Consider the following 23466-nt stretch of genomic DNA (forward strand, 5'->3'; position numbering starts at 1 on the left):
AAAAAAAAAAAAGCCCTGGCCCAGACAACAGTTTCACTGGAGAATTCTACCAAACTTTCAGAGAAGAGTTCACACCACTACTACTAAAGGTATTTCATAGCATAGAAAAGGATGGAATACTCCCAAACTCATTCTATGAAGCCAGCACAACCCTGATACCAAAACCAGGTAAAGATACTACAAAAAAAGAAAATTACAGACCAATATCCTAAAGAACATTGACACAAAAATCTTCAACAAAACTCTAGCCAACAGAATTCAATAACATATCAAAAAAATAATCCACCATGGGATTCATACCAGGTATGCAGGGATGGTTCAACATTAGAAAAACAATCAGTGTAATCCATCACATAAAGAAACAAAAGATAAGAACCACATGATCTTATCAATTAATGCAGAAAAGGCATTTGACAAGGTCCAACACCCATTCATGATAAAAACTCTCAACAAAATAGGAATAGAAGGCAAATTCCTCAACACAGTAAATGGCATTTACACAAAGCCAACAGCCAACATCATCCTAAATGGAGAGTCTGAAAGCATTCCCCTTGAGAACGGAAACCAGACAAGGATGCCCTTTATCACCACTCTTATTCAACACTGTGCTAGAGGTCTTAGCCAGAGCAATTAGGCTAGAAAAAGAAATAAACGGCATCCCAAATTGGTCAGGAAGAAGTAAAAGTATCTCTATTTGCAGATGATATCATCTTATACATAGAAAACCCCAAAGACTCCATAAGAAAACTACAAGTACTAACAGAAGATTTCAGAAAAGTATCAGGATACAAGATAAACATACAAAAATCAGCTGGATTCCTCTACACCAACAAAGAGAACTTCAAAGAGGAAATCACCAAATCAATACCATTTACAATAGCCCCCAAGAAGATAAAATACTTAGGAATAAATCTAACCAGAGATGTAAAAGACCTGTACAAAGAAAACTACAAGACACTACTGCAAGAAACCAAAAGAGACCTGCATAAGTGGGAAAACATACCTTCCTCATGGATAGGTAGACTCAACATTGCAAAAATGTCAATTCCACCGAAAGCGATCTACAGATACAATGCAATCCTGATCTAAATTCCAATGGCATGGCATTTTTTAATGAGCTGGAGAAGCAAATCACCAACTTTATATGGAAAGGGAAGAGGCTCCAGATAAGTAAAGCATTACTGAAGAAGAAGAACAAAGTGGGAGCCCTTACGCTACCTGATTTTAGAACCTATTATACTGCCACAGTAGTCGAAACACCAGGTACTGGTACAACAACAGAGACATCGACCAATAGAATAGAACTGAATCCAGACGTAAATTCATCCACTTATGAGCAGCTGATATTCAACAAAGGCCCAAAGTCCGTTAACTGGGGAAAAGACTGTCTCTTTAACAAATGGTGCTGGCATAACTGGATATCCATTTGCAAAAAAAAAAAATCAAACAAGACCCATACCTCACACCATGCACAAAAACTAACTCAAAATGGATCAAATACCTAAATATAAAATTGAAAACGAAAAAGATCATGGAAGAAAAAATAGGGACAACACTAGGAGCCCTAATACATGGCATAAACAGAATAGGATCCATAAGTCACAATGCACAAACACCAGAAGAGAAACTAGATAACCGGGAGCTCCTAAAAATCAAACACTTACGCTCATCAAAACACTTCACCAAAAGAGTCAAAAGACAACCTACAGACTGGGAAAAAAAATTTTGGCTATGACAAATCCAATCAGCATCTAAATCTCTAAAATCTACAAGATACTGCAAAACCTCAACAACAAAAACACAAATAACCCCATTAAAAAATAGGCAAAGGATATGAACAGGCACTTCGCCAAAGAAGATATTCAGGCAGCTAACAGATACATGAAGACATGCTCACAATTATTAGCCATTAGAGAAACGCAAATCGAAACTACAATGAGATACCATCTCACCGCAACAAGGCTAGCATTAATCCAAAAAACACAAAATAATAAATGTTGGAGAGGTTGCGGAGAGACTGGAACACTTATACACTGTTGGTGGGAATGTAAAACGTTACCATCACTTTGGAGATTGATTTGGTGCTTCCTTAAAAAGCTACAAATAGAAGTATCATACGATCCAGCAATCTCACTCCTTGGAATATATCCTAGAGGAATAAGAGCTGTCACACAAATAGATATATGCATAACCACGTTCATTGCAGCACTGTTCCCTATAGCAAAAAGATGGAAACAACCTAGGTGCCCATCAACAGACAAACTGATAAACAAATTATGGTCATTCACACAGTGGAATACTACGCAACGATAAAGAACAACAATGAATCCGTGAAACATCTCATAATATGGATGAATCTGGAAGGCATTATGCTGAGTGAAATTAGTCAGTCGCAAAAGGACAAATATTGTATGAGACCACTATTATAAGAACTCAAGAAAAGGTTTAAACACAGAAGAAAACATTCTTTGATGGCTACGAGGGTGGGGAGGGAGGAAGAGGTGTATTCACTAACTAGATAGTAGATAAGAATTATCTTAGGTAAAGGGAAGGACAACACACAATACAGGGGAAGTCAGCACAACTGGACTAAACCAAAAGCTAAGAAGTTTCCTGAATACAACCAAACACTTTGAGGGACAGAGTGGCAGGGGCGGGGGTCTGGGGACCATGGTTTCAGGGGACATATAGGTTAATTGGCATAACAAAGTTTATTAAGAAAATGTTCTGCATCCCATTTTGGTGAGTGGCATCTGGGTTCTTAAAAGCTAGCCAGTGTCCATCTAAGATGCATAAATTGGTTCCAACCTACCTGGAGCAAAGGAGAATGAAGAACACCAAAGACACAAGGAAAATATTAGCCCAAGAGACAGAAAGGGCCACATAAACCAGAGACTCCACCAGCCTGAGACCAGAAGAATTAGATGGTGCCCAGCTACCACCAATGGCCTCCCTGACAGGGAACACAACAGAGAGCCCCTGACAGAGCAGGAGAAAAGTGAGATGCAGAACTCAAATTCTAGTAAAAAACAAAACAAAACAAAAAAAAACGAGACTTAATGGTTTGACTGAGACTGGAGGGACCCTGGAAGACATGGCCCCTGGACTCTCTGTTAGCCCAAAACTAAAACCATTCCTGATGCCAACTCTTCAGACAAAGATTAGACTGGACTATGGGACATAAAACTATACTGGTGAAGTGTGTTCTTCTTAGCTTAAGTAGATATATGAGACTAAATGGGCAGCTCCTGTCCAGAAGCGAGATGAGAAGGCAGAGAGGGTCAGGAGCTGGATGAATGGACACGGGAAATCCGTGGTGGAAAGGGGGAGTGTGCTGTCACAGTATAGGGAGAGCAACTAGGGTCACATAACAATGTATGTATAAATTTTTTTATGAGAAACTAACTTGAACTGCAAAGTTTCACTTAAATCACTATTAAAAAAAAAAAAGGAACGTCCGGTCCCCCTTATCCTGTTCTGTGTCGTTTTATTCCCCCATAAAATTTTTTACTTTCTAACATGTATATACTTGACATTTTAGAAATATTCATTGCCTGTTCCCTTCACTATAATGCAGAGTACATGGTTTGGTCACTTGATATATCACAAGGACCAAGAACAGTGCCTTGCACATAGCAGGCCCTTGATAAATATTTGTTGAATGAAAAGAGTTCACGAGTTAATTAGGATAGGTATTTTTCAGTCTTTTGTTCAGCACCTAGAAACCTGCCTGGCACACAGTAGGTGCTCAGTAGATATTTTTTGAATGGATGGATGAATTTATTGATGACCTACTATGGTACTGGCTTGGGCTCTGCACCACTATCCCCGTAAGCTCTAAAAAGTCAGCAAAGGTCTGAAGCGGCCCTCCCCGCAGAGATGCTGCTCAGTACGAAGTAATTCTACCTTGGCCCATGAGCATCTCCTGGTCCCCTCTCCTCATCTTGGAAAATATCCCCCCATAAATGTTTGAGTCCCAGCTCTGCCCCTGATAGGCTGTGTGACCTTGGTCAAGTCACTGCCCCTTTCCGGGCCTCAGCCGTACCACCTGCAAAAAGAAGAAGGTGAACCATGGGGGTTTTAAAGCCCAAATTGAATTCATACATGTGCCACTGGTTTGCAGGTACACAGGCAGAGACGAGGCAGTGCTTGTTTTAAAGGCATTTTTAAACGATGAGTAGGCTCTCCCGTTGTTTCAGTGTTAAAAAAGCTTCCGGAAAAATTATGTCTATTTGCAGCCTTTTCTTTTTTTTTTCCCCTCCGGTTTCTACCTTTTGGAAACTACAGAAGCAGCATTGCCTAAAAATGTGCAGCCGCAGCTGCCTGCAGATGAAGGTGCCTGAGCTCCAGTGACACTGGGCTAAGCACGGAAGTTCCCCAGTTCGTGCTGGCTCAGGGGCACTGCCCGGCTCAGACCCTTCAGAGTAGGACCCCAGCACCTGTGTGGCACTCACAATACTGCATTTCTAACCAGTTCCCAGGTGATCCTGCTGGTTCACGGATCACACTTCGGGAGCACAGCCTTAGGCACTGAAACATAGACCTTGGACTCAGAAGACCGTGGTTCAAACTCCAGTTCTGCCACATCCCAGCTGGAAGTCCTTGATCACAGAGAGGAGGAGAGACCCAAGCTCGCATAATCACTTAGAGTTGCCCAGAGCCACAAACAGAACCCTGTGTTCTGACTCCCAGTCCAAAGTCCCAAACTGCAACTAAACCCATCCTCCTGAATTCTGCACCTGTGATGGATGTGTGTGTGAATGTGTGTGTGTCCGTGATGCGTCCATACTCATGAGTGAACATGCCCGTGGGCATGTGCAAATGTGCTTGTGAACGTGTCTAAATGTCAGTGCACGTGCCAGTGGATTTGTGAGAGCTGTTCATGCATATTCATTCAGTCACTCACTTGCTCACCAGGTATCAACCCAGCTCCCACTACGTGGCAGATACTGGAAGACAGTAATGAACAAATACACATGGTCCCTGCTCCCATGGAACCAACATTCTAGGAGAGAGGAAGCCAGGAAACAAACATGCAACTAAAAATATCATTTGCGCGCACACACACACACACACGTGTGTGAGTATTGCTCACCACAGCCCTAAGAGCCAGGTGTTATTATCACCTCTATTTCACTAAGGAAACTGAGGCACCAAGAAATTAAGTAACTTGCCCGGAGTCACACTGTGATGCTTACGTGTGAAAAGGTGAGTATGAGTGAGTATATCTGTGTGAGCACGATGTGCACATGTGCTCGTACTTGTTCATGGTTGTGTCTGTGTTCAAGGATGTGTGTGTCTGTGCATGTGTGCCTGGGGGCACTTTTCCATACACTTCTGGAAATACTCCATAAACAAGATTTTCTGCAACTGTAGCATGGCATCACAAAACACACATACACACATGCACACTCACACATTTTTTTTTTTTTACGATGTTCAATTTTTCAAAGATTTCCTAAACTCCGTCCACAGAGAAACGGTAGTGAAAGCCGGAGCCTGCAGTGCTGAGCAGATGGAGGAAGCCCATGCCACCTGCTTCCCTGGGAGAGCCCCTGCCAGAGCAATTTCACAGCTCATCATCCACAATGACCCTGAAATCAGTCTTCCCCTCCCAGGAAGTTAAATAAACTGTTCGGGCTGTGAAGGGCTGGTCCATTCACACCCCCAGTGGGAGGTACTACCTTAATGATCCAATTAACACAAGCTACAAATGACCAAATCTGGCCAGGTCCTTCCCACCTCCTGCCCCACCCCACCCACGCTCTAAAAATGGAGACACCTGTGCAAATACCTTGAATTTTTTTTTTTAAACTTTTTATTGGAGCATAGGATACTGACAGAAAAGTGCACATATCGTAAGTATACAGTTTGATGCATTTTCTAAAATGAATGTTCTGGTGAAGACAGAACCCAAATGAAGACAGAAAATATTACCAGCCCCTCAGAAGCCCCTTACCATCACTACCCAGCCCCCAGCAGGATAATCACAATTCAGATTTCTATCACCAAAGATCAATTTTGCTTGTTTATGTACATGGTATAAATGGAATCACACAGAATGTTCTGTTCTGTTGCCAGCTTCTTTCACTCAACATGATGCTTGAGATCCATCCACAGGACTGCATGTGGGTATAAACTGTCCGTTTTCATTGCTGCATAGTATTCCACTGTGGGAGAACATGCTGCGATCATTTATCCAGTCTACTGCTGCTGGATATTTGCACTGCTTCCAGCGTTGGGCTTTTAAGAAAGGTGTTCCTGTGGACATTCTGTTGGTAAACACATGAATACATTTCTGTCTAGCAAATACCTAGAAGGTGAATTGTTAGGTCATAGACGTATGTGTTTAGCTTTGTTGTTAGGTGCCGTCGAGTCGATTTTGACTCATAGTGACCCCATGTGACACAGCAGAACTGCCCCATAGGGTCTCCTAGGCTGTGATCTTTATGGGAGTAGATCATCATGTCTTTCTTCCATGGAGCTGCTGGGTGGGTTAGAACCACTTACCTTTTAGTTAGCAGCTGAGTACTTAACCACCGCACCACCAGGGCTCCTTTACTAACATAGGAGGCCCCAAGTAACTGTTAATTACTGAGCCATTTCCCACCAATTACTTTTCTGGAGAATTGATGTTCACCTCTGTTAAATATCAAAATGCTACAAATTTATAACCAACAGAGGCACATGGAGCCCATCAAAACAGAGTTTGTTTTCTGTGTTCCATCACTGCCATTAATGTCCATCCAAGCCATGTGCCCTGGGGGCCACTGAGTCCTGAGCAGCTCTTCCACCCTGACCGGATGACTCCAGCTCTGTGAGGTCACACGTCTGCTCTCTTAACGTGTTCCCCTGTCTCTCCGCTCTACTGAGGGTCATTGCATGTTAACGTCCAGTGGGCCTGCCTCCATGGCCCTTGCCTCCTGTTTCTAACTGCTAGGAGCCTGGAAAATCCCCCAACCAGCCCCATTAGACCTGTGTGCAAAGTACGAGGTAAGAGGCTCTGAGTGAGGGGCTTGCTTTTGTCTGTTCAGCTGACTTTGGCTGGAGAGCAGGGTCTCTATGGGGGAGTAGTAGGTCACAAGGCTGCCTAAGTCAGCAGGATTCACGCTAACACATGGGCCTTTACTCTTAGGGAAATGGGGGTCACAGAAGGCCTTACGTAGTGGAGCGACACTTCTCTGTTTTAGAAAGGTCTCTCTTGGCAGCAGTGAGGTGAACAGAGTCCTGGAGGGAGATGGAAGTACTCAAGCAGGCAGGCTCACAGGACTTGGTAAATGACAGGGTACAAAAAAACAAACTGGTTGCTGTTGAGATGTTTTTGACTCACAGCGACCCCTGAGACGGAGTAGAACTGCTCCATAGGGTTTTCTTGGCTGTCATATTTTCGAAAAGAGATCGCCAGCCCTTTCTGCCTGGCATCGCTGGGTGGGTTCAAACCACCAACCTTTAGGTTAGTAACCAAAAACCAAACCCACTGCCACTGAGTCAATTCCAACTTATAGCAACTCTGTAAGACAGAGTAGAACTGCCCCGCAGGGTTTTCAAGGTTCTAAATCTTTATGGGACCTGCCACATCTTTCTCCTGAGGAGCGGCTGGTGCATTCGTTAGCAGCCGAGCACTTAAGCACTGTGCCACCAGGGCTCCTTTAGGTTAGTAGTCCAGCACAATCTGCCTGCGCCACCCAGAGACCTAACTGACAGGATCCAGAGAGTTAGTTTCATTTTATTTAAATAACACTTACTTGTCAAGTTCCACTGTGGGTCAGGCACTCTCTTAATTATTTTACAAATATCAACTCATTTTTTAAAAAAATTGTGCTTTAGGTGAAGGTTTACAGAGCAAATTAGTTTCCCATTCAATAAATATCAACTCATTTAATGCTCATAAAGACCCTCTGAGGTAGGAACTATGATTCTCATCCCCATTTTCTAGATGAAGGCACAGAGAAGCTAAGTAACTAACTAGTCCAAGGTCACACAGTATAAGTGGTTAAGGGAGGATTTGAACTCAGGCAGTCAGGGATGGGGGGGTCTTGCAGGTCTGATTGCTTCCCTGTATCCCCACCCTCTGCCCACCAGTCCTGTGGGGACTGTGCAGTCATCCACATGACCCATCTCCTCGTCCTTCCCCAACCTGGTACACCCTCCTTTTGAGGCTACATACCCCGGTTTCTCCACAGTTTCCTGTAAGCAGCCCTCCCAGCACCAAGCTCGGTGCCCCAGGTAGGTGTTCAGTACAGACTCCACCACCTGGCAAACAGGCATCCTCTGAGGTGTCTGTGTTGGCCTCACTCGAGGGCTTCAGGAGCCTATACTCTGGGCTGCATTTCTTTTTTCTGCAGCACAAGCTTCATTGTACTGATTCCAGCCAAGCTTCCCAGGCCTAGGTGAAAAATGTTCACAGAAAACCGGAGCTACCATTTTCCTAGCTCCTTCACTACTTTACTTCTCTCCCCTAAATTGCAAATTCTAACAACAACAACAAGTAACAATAACAAAATTTATCAAGCTCCTATCACAGCCAGCAGACCAAGCTGGTTACCTTACATCACTTCTGGTCCTCTTAACTCACCTAACCCATCGCCTGTCAGTCAATAGCGACTCTATGGGACAGAGTAGAACTGTCCCATAGGGTTTCCAAGGCTGTAATCTTTACAGAAACAGACTGCCACATCCTTCTTCTATGGAGCAGCTGGTGGGTTCAAACCACGACCTTTTGGTTAAAAGCTGAGCACTTAACCATCGCGCCATCAGGGCTCCTTAACTAATGTACAAGTAGGTACTAACACTCTCATTTTACAGAGGTGAAAAGTGAGGCCAGGAGAGGTTAAGTAATTTAGTCAAGGCCATCCTGCGAGAAGAAGGCAGAGTCCGGTGTCACGCAGAGCTTGACACTCTCACCCTAGTCCCTCATGCTCCACGCTCTCCCAGGAGGTGGCAGGTTAAAGGTGCAAGGCCTGGTCAGAGCTAGGAGCTTTGCGTTTATGAGAGATGGAGAAACTGACTGGTTGAACCACATAAAAGCTTTTATATACCACAGCATTTGCCAATTCAACGTTTTTTCATATGTTCAATTCAGTAACACCAGTTACGTCAATCATGTTTGTGCAACCATCCCAAATACCTGTGGCCAAATTTTCCATCACTGTAAGCAGAAACTCAGTGTTTGCTAAACAAGGACTCCCCTCCCCCCGAGCCTGGTAACCACTATTCAACTCTGATCTCTACACATCTGCCTATTCTAGGAATCTCATATAAGTGAGATCATACAACATTTATCCTTCAGTGACTGACTCCAGGGGTGGCATGTCTCAGGACTTCATTTCTCTTTCTGGCTAAGTAATGTTCCACTGTGTGTCAAATACCACGTTTTGTTCATCCATTCATCTGCTGATGGACATTTAGGTTGTTTCCACCGTCTGGGTATTCTGAATAGCCTTTTCATGTTAAAGAACCGTGAATCAAGGAGGCTTAGCAAACCCAGCTGTTCCCCTGGAGGACTGAGCTGGAAGGTGCTCAAACGGAGTGACTTGGGGAGGGAATGAGTCTCTTCATAGGCTGAGAACTGTCAGGAAGCATCTTTTACTAATTTTGTTATTCAGTGTGTGGGGTTGGGGGTATTTCTTGGTGCATTTTAAAAGCAACATAGTTCTGATATCATCTTTTCAATTTCAACCCATAACATTATGATTGCCAAATCAGCTGGCCAGTCTACGTTGGCTGATGTTTCTGATGCTGCATTTGGCTCCCGACATTCACCAGGTCCTCGGCAGGTGACCCTGGACAAGGTATTTAACCTTTCTGAGAATCCTTTTTTTCACCTGTAAAATGGGTACTTCAATAACAACCGCACGCTGACTACCATTTGCTGAAGACCTGCCATGCATCAGGCACCTGAATAAGCACTTAAGGTGTTACTGCATCTTATTTACTTCTCCCCACATCACTCTGAGGAACTTCTAAAGACCTCCATTTTACAGAGGAGGAAACTGAGGCTCAGAACAGTTAGTTAACTCGTCCAAGTCACCCAGCCGTGATGTGCCCAGCAGAATTTAAGCCCAGGTCTGTCTTCTCATGTCATCACCCTTATGACCCATCAGACCAACAGCATCTCCTCACTGTTGCTGATGGTGGGCTGACACTTTGCTGAGTTACCGGCTTCCATCTCTGGGCCCCCTCAGCATTGGTGGTGACTGAGCCAGGCGGGAAGATCAGTCTCTGGCCTTCTGGACTGACCACTGCCCCAGCTGGGTTCTTGGGCAGGGGGTGGAGGAGGAAGCAAGGGTTTAGAACCAATGTCTCAGCCCCGAAACATAAGCTGGAAGGTCCCTCAGAGCCATCCAGCCAGCCCCCATTCCCAGATGCAAAAGCAAGGCCCAGAGGGGACAAAGGACCCAACTAAGGACACAGAGTGAGAGTTACTGAAGAAGGGTCACACCCAGGCTCCTGACCCTCCAAAAGCTAAGGACCCAGGGCCATTCTGGAAAGGTCTCTACATCCTGCCTCATTTCCATTCCTTGGTCACAAATGTGTGAAATCAGGGGGCTCTCTCACCTTCCCCAGCAGAGACCCAGGCCCTCCAGGGGATGCTAAATTCAAGGTAGCTGGGAGTGGGAAAGGGGTACTGTTTTCAAGAAAATCCTTGAAATTACATTTCCAACTCACTGCTGTCCCCTCCTCCAACCAGGAAACTTCCCGCACCATCTTCATTGTTTCCACCCCATTTAGAGAGAGGGAACGTTTCCTGGGATTCAATTTCTCTCATAATAGTTGGAAGGAAACAAAACTATAGGCTGTAAACATTCCCTGCATTGTATCAAAAATATCTTTATTACACGGGAGGCACAATAAATGCAGACCAAGGTCCTCCCCCAATTCATCACCTAATGTCTCCTAATGCCTGTGCCCTGGAATATTTAAATGTGTTGTAGCCAGGAATCCACAGAGTTTTAAGACACATATTTTAGCAATTCAAATACAAAATTAAGATGGGTGAGGTGTAAGTACCGACTCCTTCTCAGCAGTGTTCTCTCAGTGAAAACAAAAGAGGACAGTCCATTTTTCTGAGCATGTTTAGGGCTGAGGGGAAAAGCACATTAGTTCAGTCTGATATATACTCAATTCTCTCCATATACATAGGATGGGCTTTTTCTTTTTTCTTCTTGTATTTTATTCTCCAGCTGTGAAATGATATTAAATTTCATCAGATTTGAACAAAATCTATGGTCTTGAAACAGTTGCCTTTAAGGCCCTCATATTTATTCAGAATTCATGAATCATGTTCGGATAACACAACCATAATTATTTTTAAAGTGTGATGTTTGTGGGTTTAATAGGAAATGCTCGCAAAAGGCCTTTTCTCTCTGATTGTTTGTAATCTTAGCAGTAATCGCTGCTGTTACCTTCTCTGCACCACAGCAGGCAAAACACAATTTAATTTTAATATGAATCTCGAGCTCTTCACCCAGGTTTTAATTAAAGCAATAAAAGCCGTGCCATCTTTGCCCTTTACAGTGTACACAGACTCAGAGGCCAGTGTTACGAAGCCTAGAATCCGAGATTTCAACAACGGCTGGAGGGAGGGTCTCCTGCCTCCCGATACATTTACTGGGAGTTTTTTTTTTTTTTTTTGCTGTTGTTGCTTTTTCAAAAAGACTCAACCACCTCCCTGTTTCTCCGTGCTGCAGCTTCCTCATCTGTAAATTGGGGATAGCAACAGTATTTATGTGATGGGGTAGGATGAAATGAGACCAGCCACGTAAAACATTTAGCACTGTGCCTGCTCCCAGGGATGTACACGGTAAATGTTAGCTGTCGTCACCACCAAGAAGCCCTGGTGGTACAACGGTTAAGAGCCCATCTGCTAACTGAAAGGTTGGTGGTTTGAACCCACCCGGCGGCTCCACAGGAAAAAGACTTGGCAGTCTGCTCCCATAAACATTACAGCCTAGAGAACCCTATGCAGCAGTTCTACTATGTCATGGGAGTTGCTATGAGTCAAAATTGACTCGAGGGCACCCAACAACAAGGTCATCACCACCATCATTATTTAGGGTTGGATTAAAACAAGAGACCATCTACCCTGATTATTCACATGAGGAAACTGAGGTCCAGGGAGATACCAACGGAAGGCGAAGGGAATAGAGTAGAATCTTACCTGGAACTCATAGGTCCTGGTGCTCCTTTTCCCATTCCAGGCACCTACACTGCCCCCTGCTGGAAGGAGGCTATAACTTCAAAGCCATGTAGGCTTCCCCAGGCCATAAGGAAGCTAGTGCTCAAAGAGCTCTCTCTCCTGTTGTACCATCCATCAGAGGCCTGATGCTTGGTCGAAGTATAAATGTGCTTGTTTCCCCACAATGGTCCTGAGAACATGTTAACAAACCTTTGGAATTTTGCTGATGTGATAGGTGAAAAATAATACATAGTTCTGTTTCTCTTATGAATTATTCTTAGAATCTTTTCATATATTGAAGACGCATTTATATTTCTTTTTCTATAAACTACTGGTTCATATCTCCTACCCATTTTCTACCTGGGTTTTTACTTGATTTCCAGGAGTTTTTTTCATTTTAGGGAAATTAGTCCTTTAACTATGTCATGAGTCAAATACGTTCTTTCCCAAATTTTCATTTGTCTTTTGATTTTACTTATGCTCTTTTAGTCATACAAAAGAATTTTTTTTAATTTATGGACAAATTTTTAAGTTTCTTTCTTTTAAGGATTTGAGTCATAAAATGTCTTCCTCCACTTCAAAGTTGTGAAGTATTTTTGCCCTCCTGGTGCTTCATGGCTTCCTTAAGTACATTTAAATCTTCTGATTTATTTAGAATTTATCCTTGGATAAGGAAGGGGCTGTGGATCTAACATCATTTTTTCCCCTCTTTCTTGAAACACTCTGCCCTTGGCTTCTAAGACTGCTCTCCTCCTACTTCTCTGGCCACTCTTCAACCTATTTCACAGTCTTCTTCTCCTCTACTTTGCCTTCAAACGTTGGAGCTCAACACTTAAGAGTCATTGGTCCTCTACTCTTCTTACTCTTCTTCCTCCATGAATCGCATCCACTCCCAAGGTTTTAATACCACGGGTTGAAGACTTCCAAGTTTACTTCTCTTATGATTTCCAGACGTGTACAACAGTCTACCTACTAAGACATCGCCACTTTGGTGCCCAATAAATGTTGCAAATGTAACACGTCCAAGTATGACTTCATCAAACATGTATCTTCCCAAGCCTTCCCCAACTCAGAAAAAAGGTACCATGTGCTGGAAAATGGGCTCATGCTAGAAACTTGGGAGTCATGCTTTAGTCCTCCATTTCCCTCTCCCTCCATACCCACCATCATTAAGACCTACCAACTTCATTTCCAAAATACATCTCAGATCCATCCACTTCTTTCCACTTCTTCTGCCTCTACCACAATCTAGCACAACATCATCCTTTGTTTGACCTATTATCATACCCTCCCAACTGGTCTCCCTGAATCTACTCTTGCCATTGACAGCTTTTTAAACCCAAATCCAATCATGTCATTCAATCTCAATCAATATATCTAATATATCTCCCTCTCCTCTCTCTCCTTCCTTGTGCTCTCTTACACACAAACACACACACACACACACACACACACACTTAAGTTCTTTCAAGAACTCTTAGGAAAAAGTCAGAAATCTTAAGCAGAGGAGGTATTTAAAGCCATGAGAATGGAAAACCCAGCCCACACGCAGGAAGGCTGTAATGAGGGGGTGACATTTGCAGTGCCCCTGAGAGAACAATCAGGCATTTGTTGGGTGAAAATAGCTAGGGGACTCCCACCAGAGGAAACAGTCCTCACCAAGGCACAGAGCTGGAAGTAAGCACTAGGGTGACCAGAGACTCATCTTGTGTGACCAAAGCATTACAGGTAGTGCCCGACTTATGACAGGGTTCTGTACCAACAACTCCGTCTTAACTCAGTTCTGACGTAAGTCGAATACCTCATTTTTTTTTTCAGTTTTCATTATTATTGCCATAGCCTGCCATATGGCAGTGTTTTGAACAGTAAATCATAACATTGAACATCTGCGAGTGCACATATGAGAATGATAACATCAGCAAATTACGTGCTGCAACTTTCTACGTAGTATGTATTACTAACGATGAGCTGTACAAACAAAAAATAAAAAAAAAAACAGATGGTCCTAAGTTCGGTTCGTCGTAACTCGAATACATTGTAAGTCAGGGACTACCTGTATTTGTGGTAATAAAAACAATAAAAATACGTAAGGCGTATGTGTGTGTGGGAGTTCAAGCACGTTTTATTGAACACTGGTTTTACACAGGTTGGGTTCTCTGGAAGCAGAGCCTGAGACAACTGCTATGAAAGTGACCTACTGAGGGAGGCTCTCACGAGATGGGGAGGGAGGGCAGCAGGACAGGGCAGGGGCAGCAAGCAGCTAAGCAAAGATGTGGTCTCTGTTGGAGATCTGCTTCGGCCTGAGCCCACAGGGATCTCTGGCGCAGGAATGATAAGGCAGAATTCCAGTGGGTCCCCCTTGAGGCAAGGGGCCAGGCTTCTATACCACCCCCACCTTTCCCTCCTACATCACTGTTCCCATTGGGTGAAGCCAATTTTCCAGAGAAGGGAGCACGTGTGAGTAGTTAGCACCTAGCACTCTCAACAGCTGGACAATGGGTGCCGGGGCTTGGGGAGAGGAATCTGGGTGAGGAACCGACAGCATCCACAACCAGTGGTGTATCTAGGGTACTGCACCGGCCCTGGGTGCGTGGCGCAACTGAGCAGTTTCTATTAACTTGGTATGGCCCAACTTCCTTCCTCATGCATGGTAATGTGTTCATTAAAAGATTAATGAGCTTGACTTGTATTTTTGAGCTGATATTATGGTAAAGTTATCTATAAGAGGGATGTCAGATGTTTGGACAAGGGTGCAATTTCAATGCTTGCCATAGGCGCCATTTTCCATAGATACGCTGCTGGCTGTACCGGGTTAATAGAAACTGCTCAGTGGCGCTACATGCCCAGGGCCGGTGCAATACCTGCCATACCCTACTTTCACCTCTGTCCAGAACACACACTTCTTCTGACACCGCAGGAGGCAGGAGTTACTCTTCCCATTTGCTAGAAAGCTGAACTCACTTTTATAAGCACACCTGGCTGGTGGAAGAGCTGGAATTGGAATCCAAGTCCGCTGACTCTCAAGTTCAGTTCCTTTCCTCTTCACCCTCATCCCAGGAAGAAGGAGACTCATAGCCAGAAAATATCAATTCCTGTAACTCCTGAACAGGGTCTGCTCTCAACAGGGCGAAGACATGACCTCTACAAGGCCCTCCACCCCAGAGGCTGCTGGTGGGTCTGAAGCCCAGACTGAGAATTGTGTCTCATTCCCAGACTTCCCAGGCAAGTCTGGCACAAAAAAGCACAAGGCCCAGGGATGGGGGAAAAGTGATAATTTGTGAAAGCTAAGGCAGCTATACAGGAATTTTGTGGAGGCTTGCAAAAACTAAACAATGGAGCGTGCATTTACAAAAGAGACTTCAAGCCCATAAGAGCTAGTTTGAAAAGTTTTAAAAGGGGACACAGTCGGCATAACATATGCCCCACAGGAGACTCTGTCTCAGCGAAATTTCTAAATAAAGAAGATGGTGTTTCAGGAAAAGGGTTACATTAAAGAGCAGGTTTTTAACATGATAAAATTGAACTGTTCTGGAAGCAAACACTTTCCAGAAACAGCTACCTACTCATGTCTGGGCCTTACGCATAACGTTGTTGTCATTGTTGTTATCTGTTGTGGAGTTGACCCTGACTCACGGTGACCCCATGCACAAGGAAACGAAACACCACTTGGTCTTGTGCCATCCCCATGATCGGCTGCAGATCAGACAGCTGTTCTCCATCAGGTTTTCACTGACTACTTTTCAGAAGTAGATCGCCCGGCCTTTCTTCCTAGTCCCTCTTAGTCTGGAAGCTCTGATGAAACAAGTTCAGCATCATAGCAACACACAAGCCTCTACTGACAGACGTGTGGTGGCTGCGCATGAGGTGCATTGGCCAGAAATCAAATCCGGGTGTCCTGCGTGGAGGGCCAGACTGTAACTATATTTATAAAATGTACTTTATGCTATTTAGAGTGTTCGTTTGTTTTTCTCTGATCCCCTATTGGCTATGAGACTTTCATTTTTCCCACATTACTATGTTAATCCTGCAGTGACTAAGAAAACAGAATTGCTGCAATTGATGAGAAAACACACTGAGAGAGGGTATTCACGTGCATATGAGCGTGTGTGAGTTCAAGCAAGCATTCCAGGAAAAAGACTAGAAAGAAATATAAAAAACTTTTACCATTAGAGACCAGAAGCCAGTGGAGCCCCACTGAGCCACAGGGAGCTGCAGATCCTGAGAAGCTAAGCTTTGATTTCAGCAAAATCAGCACAAACTACATCTCAACTGTTTCTCACGTGTGGTAGTTTATAAAAAGACCACAGTACTTTGCAGCACGGCCCATCAAGATCTATTTCCCCATCCCCTGGATCTGCACTGGGCTTGTGACTTGTTTTGACCAATGGAATATGCAGAATTAGTCATGTGGCAGTTCCAAGCCTAGGCCTCAAGAGGTCTTGCAGCTTCTGCTCTTGCTGTTCTGGGAGCCCTTCTCCTACCATGTGAACTAGCTCAGGCTAGCCTGCTGGAGAAGACAGGCCATGTGGAGCAGAATCCTAACTGTATCCTTCCCATACCAACCAGCTCATGGCTGACCTGCAGCTGACTGCTGCCACTTAAGTGATCCTAGTCAAGACCAAAAGAGCCACCCAGCTGAACCAGCTAAATCACCAACCCACTGAATCATGACCTAGATAAATGTTTATTGCTTTAAGGCACTAAGTCTTGGGGTAGTTTGTTATGTAATAAAAGCTAGCTTAGCAAGAGCTAAGGAGTCTAGATTGCAGTTGCTAAATCTGATCACATCAAAGTTGGCTCATGCCACTGGGTGGACTTGCTCAATCTTAGAGAATCCTGGTATCTTCTTCATAGAGTCCTAAGTTACGGAGACCCTCTGGATGGCAGCAGAAGACACTTGAAAGGGTCCTCGGGGAGTCCAATGACCTCGTTCCACTGTCAGGGAAACTGAAGTCCAGAGAAGGGAGGGGCCACATTCACTCATTACTCAAATACTACCTGAGTTCCTCCTATATGTCAGGCACTGCGCCCCACTGGGGTACACAGCAGTGAACAAGAGAGACCAGATCCTGCCTTCATGGAGGTCAGTCCAGTGGGGAAATCAGAGGTCAACTGAGTCATCACAGAAATAAGTAGATGATCACAAACAATGACAAATACTGTGAATTAAAAGGACATGGTATCATGAGAGAGAATCATGGGGAGACCTAATTTGGATTTGAGGATCACAAAGGGCTCTGTGAGGAAGTCACATTAAAGCTGGAGCAAGTTGGTGGTAGCCTTGGAGTGGGAGCAGGGCTCTCCACCAACAAGGCAGGGCAAAGCAAGTGTGTGAAGCTTTGTGTGAGTCCCAGCTGAGCAGGTTCGAATCCCTGGCTGAGTCACCTTGACTGAGCCAGTCAACATCCTTGGGCCTCAGTTGTCTCATCTATAATACGGGTTAACGATGTCTAATACTTTTCAAGACTGTTGTGAAGATCAGCTGAAATAACCACTGAGAAAAGGGCTTTGCAAACTGTGAAGTGTTCAGCAAACAACTGAGGTGCTGCTGTTAATGGCTTGGGGAGGCATTTATTTGTCCCACATCTCTTCTCCAAAGGACTGTGGTCCCCTCAGCCCAAGCCTAGAGCAGACACAGAGCCCCATGAAGCCCCACTTTTCCTTGTTGGTGGAAGGGCAGTGCCAACACCCTCCACCAGGGTTTGAGCCAGAACAGACTCCTCTATGGTATGGTTCTGAAAGCCAGATTCAATATGTTAACAAACACAATTTAAACACTGTGAAAGGGCTTGGATGAGATGCTCAGGATAAGCCTTGGTCTGTTGAGACAGCCACATTTCCAAGCTGATTATGAACAATTAAATGACATCAGTGGCCTCTTCCAAAATAAGCTCCAGGACCTGGAGCCTTGCCCACCAGTGTCTCCAAGGGTGGCATGGTGCTCACACAAGGATGGGCCAGAGAAGGGGCATGGTAGGTGGTCCCAGCACAGAGCACCACCTTGGGAGTGCAGTGGGCAGGGGAGGGGTGCAATGTCCTGCAGTGGGGCTTTCATGCCCTACTGGGTCTACTGTATCTTCCCTCACTGGCAGGGCTACCTAAGGGCCACAGAACCCATCTTACTCATCTCTGTCCCCCACAGGACCTGTCACATAGTGAGGTACATAAATGTTTGTGAACTGATAGGCTGCTGTTTCCCCAGCTAGAAAATGTGGGCCCAGCATGATGGCTAAGGGGCCACCCAACTTGGACTGCCACAGCCCCCACGACTACACACACAGAGGATAGAGGTCAGCTCCAGGGACAGGCTAGTCCTCCAGCTCCCCAAGCTTCTCAGCAGCTATGAAATTCCTCGGCCCTCTGGCAGTACCCTGAACTGGTACCATCGTGCAGGAAACCACTGCCTTAGGGCACCATCCTCCAGGATGCCACAGCCTGAAGTGAACATTTCTCTACAGGTCCATAGGCTGCCTTGAGGATTCTCCTGCCTCCCACCTGTGCCACAGCCTGCAGTGAGGACACAGCTGCCCAGCAGGCATCAGTACGGGTACCTGTAACTCTGACCCCTCCTCAACATGACACACCTCGCAGTGAGGACACAGCAGGGCACCACAGCCAGCATTAGGCTCCTCCCACATCAGGTCCACTGGCTTAAGTGAGGAGCTCCTGCCTCCCACCTGAGCCACAGCTTTCAGTGAGGACCCCTGCCAGCATCCCATTCTGAACCAAGGCCCCTTCTCTATGCTAGCCAGCAGTGAGGACCCTCCCCGGTTCCCCAGCATGAGTGACGACCCTCCCTGGAACCCCAGCCTGAGCGAGGACCCTCCCTGGCACCCCAGCCTGATAGAGATCCTCCCTGACACCCCAGCCTGAGTAGGGACCCTCCCTGGCACCCCAGCCTGAGCAGGGACCCTCCCTGGCACCCCAGCCTGAGTGAGGACCCTCCCTGGTACCTCAGCTTGCAGTAAGGACCCTCCCCAACACCCTAGCCTGAGCGGGGACCCTCCCACACCCTAGCCTTCAGCAAGAACCCTCCCCAATACCCTAGCCTGAGTGAGGCCCCTCCCTGGCACCCCAATCTGCAATGAGGCCCCTCCCTGGCACCCCAGCCTGAGTGGGTCTACTGAAGATGCTCCCAGCTGTGGGATACTTTAATTTTCAGAGACCAGGCACGCAGGGAACAACATAGTTCCAGCTGGTATCTGGGCAAGGATCCCTGTGGCTCCCCAAGAGCTGGGCTAGGCTGGGACTCAGCCCCCTTCAACACAGAGGAGAACCTCATAGGTGGTCTCTGCTCTCCTCCCTTCACACCATGCCCACTCCTGTGTCATTAGACAACCCCAGGTGGGGAGAACCCATGTGCCCAGGAGTGGGCGTGTGCACACGCACACCAGTGTACCAGGGAGGCAGGAAGCAGCAGCATCAGGGAGCACATGACACCTCCACTCACTGTTGCTGAAAACCCCCTGAGCCCCTGCTGGGCAGCACATTTCTAGTTTCATCCAGCGTTCAAAGACTTCCATTTTTAAGCCAACAGTGGCCAGGTAACCACTATAGTCCCAGTCTGGTTGTCGTTTTCAAGGGGACCCAAATGGCACTGCTGATCAGTCAGAGAGGAGCGAGCAGTGGGCTGGACTGCCCCCCTCACTCTGCACCTCTCCCACCCACACCCCAGGAGCAGCTGGGCACCAGCCAGCCCAAGGTTTGGATGCACTCAGGAAGGACGGGCACCCACCTGACTGGCCGACAGGAGCTCTGGGTTTCCGTCACTCATCCCCACGTAGGCGCTGTCACCATCAAACTGGAACAGAGACAGAGAGGGGGCTCTGGTTAAAATGCTCTCAAGATTGTAGCAGGAAAAGCAGCCAGAGGAGGTCAGAGGACTGTCCAGGAGCCGGAGGCCCAGCTGAGGGTGAGGGGCTGGGGGCCTGGAGAAACAAAGACCAGAGCCCAGGAGGCCCGGAGCCTCGGTGCAGCAGGGATCCCCCTCAGGCAGGAGGAGCAGTCCCTGTTCTGTGCTCAGGCTAGCACCACTGGTCACACTTAGGATGGCAAAGGAAAACCTTTCTGCCCTTTCTACCCTGTCCATAGACACAGCAGGCTGCCTGTCTGACACTGAGCTTCCCATCCCTGAAAGTATGCAAACACCCAAATGCCTCACTTGGCCAAAATGAAGTCAGGTGAAATCGCACGCCCTCTAGGTCTTCCTATCCTAAATGGCTTTGCTCCCTCAGACGTTCAATCCTAGCTCTTAAGCCATCCCTGGACAAGGGTAGTGAGGACTGTGGTAGAAACCACTTCCAGGAATGACAATTCTGTGTTCTGACAAGCTGCCAAGTCCGGATTCAGGAGATTTCTCTGCAATAGGAGTCCCTAGGTGGTGCAAATGGTTAATCCGCTCAGCTGCTAACCAAAGGTGGGAGGTTTGATCCACACAGAGGTGACTCGGAAGAAAGTCCTGGTGATCTACTTCTGAAAAACCAGCCATTGAAAACCCTATGGAGCACAGTTCTATTCTGACACACACGGGGTCGTCATGAGTCAAAACTGACTCCACAGCAACTGGTTTCTCTGCAAGAGAGAGAAGTGCAGGTTCCTCTGATGTATGGCCTTGAGCTGGGGTCGGAATGTCTGAGGCCGCTCATCTGTCAGACAGGGATAATGTTAGTAGTTCCCTCTTCATAGGCTATTACATGGAAACACGCAGAGGGTTTGGCTTGGTTCCAGTTAGTTCCGTTTCTTTGAAAGAGGTGTCCTGGACGGAGTTCCCTAGGAGCAGAGCCCGAGACAAAGATTCAGGTGCATGCGATTTTCAGGGAGTGCTCTTCAGGAACAACCTGCAAGGGAGGGAGGGCAGCAGGACAGGGCATGGGGAGGAGCTAAGCAAAGATGTGGTCTCAGCTGGACTGCAGATTTGGTCCCAGCATGAAGCAAGGGGCCAGCCTTTTGTAGCCCTATGCAAGTCAGTCACTGGCTGTTGGCTGCCCTTAGGGGGCAGGGGGAGCATAACCTTCTGAGCAGGGTGGGCCCCATTTGGCCAAGGGCAATTCTCCAAAGCAGGGGCAGCTGTGAGCCATTTGGAGGCAGCCTGGTGAGGATGGGAGAAGGGTACACCTGTTGGTTGGTAAAGGGACCTGGGTGGGGTACGAATAGCAACTGGAACATTTTTAAATTAAATAACTGATTTTTTTTTTTTTTTGATTAGGTAATATATTCAGATGGTTCAAAATTCCAAAGGTACAAAAAGGAACACAGTGAAAACTCTCCTTCCCATGCCACCTCCCAGCCATCCATTTCCCTTCCGAAGAGACAACCACTGTGTCTAGCAGATTCTTTGATCTCTTTCCGGAGACAGACTACATATATACATCTTATAGTTGTTTCTTTTACACATATGACAGCATCCTATACACATGCTATTTTGCAACTTGACTATTTTTCTCTTAGCAACATTTCAAGGAGAGTGTTTTCTATCAGAACGTAATTCTTTTTTGTGGCACCTAGTATTCCATATATAACATAATACATCTAATTCTCTATTAGTGGGCAGTGAGTTGTTTCTAGTCTGTTCTATTCAAACGTTGCTCTGATGAATATTTTTATACATCCATCACTCAGCATGGGTATGAGTTTATCTGAAGGATTAATGAGTATAACTGCTGGGTCCAACTGTATGTGCATTTGTAACTGTGACACAGACATCACCGAGATGCCCTCTGTGGAGTGCGTGTTAATCTACACTCCCACAACCATGCATGAAATGTCAGCTCACCCAGATCCCCTCCACTCAGACAGGCTTTCCTCAACCCCAGCCCAGATACCAGCCCCTACCCCTTGGGCTCTGAGGCTACCAACACCATTTCCAATCCCCTGCCTTTCTCTTCCTTGTTCTTTATTCCAGGGCCCCCTTTACCTTCTAACATTCTGTATAATTTAGTTACCATGTCCATTGCTTATAGTTGGATTCTCCCTACTAAAAGGGAGGCTGCAGGAATGGCAAGAGGTCCCGAATAGCTAAAGCAATATTGCAAGAGAAGAACAAAGTAGGAGGACTCACACTTCCTGGTTTTAAAACATACTATACAGCTACAGTAATTGATACAGCCTGGTACTAGTATAACAACAGACACATAGACCAATAGAACAGAATTGAGACTCCAGAAATAAACCCACACATCTATGGTCAACTGATTTTTCACAAGGGTGCTAAGTGCATTCAATGAAGAAAGAAAAGTCTCTTCAATAAATGGTGCTGGGAAAATTGGATTTCCACATGCATAAAAATGAAACAGGATCCATGCCTTACACCATAAACAAAAACAAATTCAAAATGGATTAAGGACCTAAATGTGCAAACTAAAGCCATAAAATTCTTAGAAGAAAAAGCTGGGGTAACACTGTCAGGCGTAACTTTTAATAATGGATTATCTAATACAATAACAAAAGCACAAACAGCAGAAGATGAAATAAATAAATGCACCTCATAAAAATGAAAAACTTTTGTTCATCAAAAGACTTTACCAAAAAAGTGAAAAGACAAGCTACCAACTGTGAGAATACCTTTGGAAACCACAGATCCAACAAGAATCTAATAACCAATATATGTATAAAACTTCGAGAACTGAACAACAAAAAGACAAAAAACCCAATCATAAAATGGGCAAAGGACTTGAATAGACATTTCACCAAAGAGACATTCAAATGGGCACCAAACACATGAAAAGATGCTCAGCATCACTAGCCATCAGAGAGATGCAAATCAAAACCACAGCGAGATACCAGTTCACTCTCACTAGAATGGCTAAGATTAAAAAACAAACAAACATAACAAAGGTTGGTGAGGATGTGGGGAAATCGGAACCCCTACCCATTGCTGGTGGAAATGCAAAATGGTACAGCCGTTGTGGAAAACAGTGTGGCAGTTCCTCAAAAAACTAAAAACAGAACTACCATATGACTCAGCAATTCCATTCCGAGGTATATAATCAAAAGACTTGAAAGCAGAGACTCAAACAGAGACTTGCACACCAATGTTCATTGCAGCACTATTCACAATAGCCAAAAGGTGGAAACAACCAAAATGTTCATCAACAGATGAATGGATAAACAAAATGTGGTACATACATACAGTGGAATACTACTCAGCCAGTGGGAGAAATGAAGTCTTGATACATGCTACAACATGGATGGAGGTGGAGGGCATTATGCTGAGTGAAATAAGTCAATCACAAAAGGACAAATATTGTATGAGACCTCTATTGTAAAAACCCATGAAAAAGTTCACACAC

General features: G+C 45.5%; 1 protein-coding gene across 2 annotated transcripts in view; it reads right to left on the reverse strand.

The window, feature by feature from the left end:
* Nucleotides 1-23466, reverse strand: part of TOX2 (TOX high mobility group box family member 2) — a 125668-nt gene that overhangs the window by 72159 nt on the left and 30043 nt on the right. The window contains exon 1 of one of the 2 annotated variants that reach the window (XM_023724583.1): nt 19914-19974. In XM_023724583.1, coding sequence (XP_023580351.1) covers nt 19914-19952 — 39 coding nt within the window. In that variant the 5' untranslated portion in view covers nt 19953-19974. Of the gene's footprint in view, nt 1-19913; nt 19980-23466 lie in introns of those variants that run through there. The other variant, XM_004370330.2, reaches the window with a different exon arrangement.

Source organism: Trichechus manatus, unplaced genomic scaffold, assembly GCF_000243295.1.
Source record: "Trichechus manatus latirostris isolate Lorelei unplaced genomic scaffold, TriManLat1.0 scaffold00008, whole genome shotgun sequence".
NCBI classification, from domain to species: domain Eukaryota; kingdom Metazoa; phylum Chordata; class Mammalia; order Sirenia; family Trichechidae; genus Trichechus; species Trichechus manatus.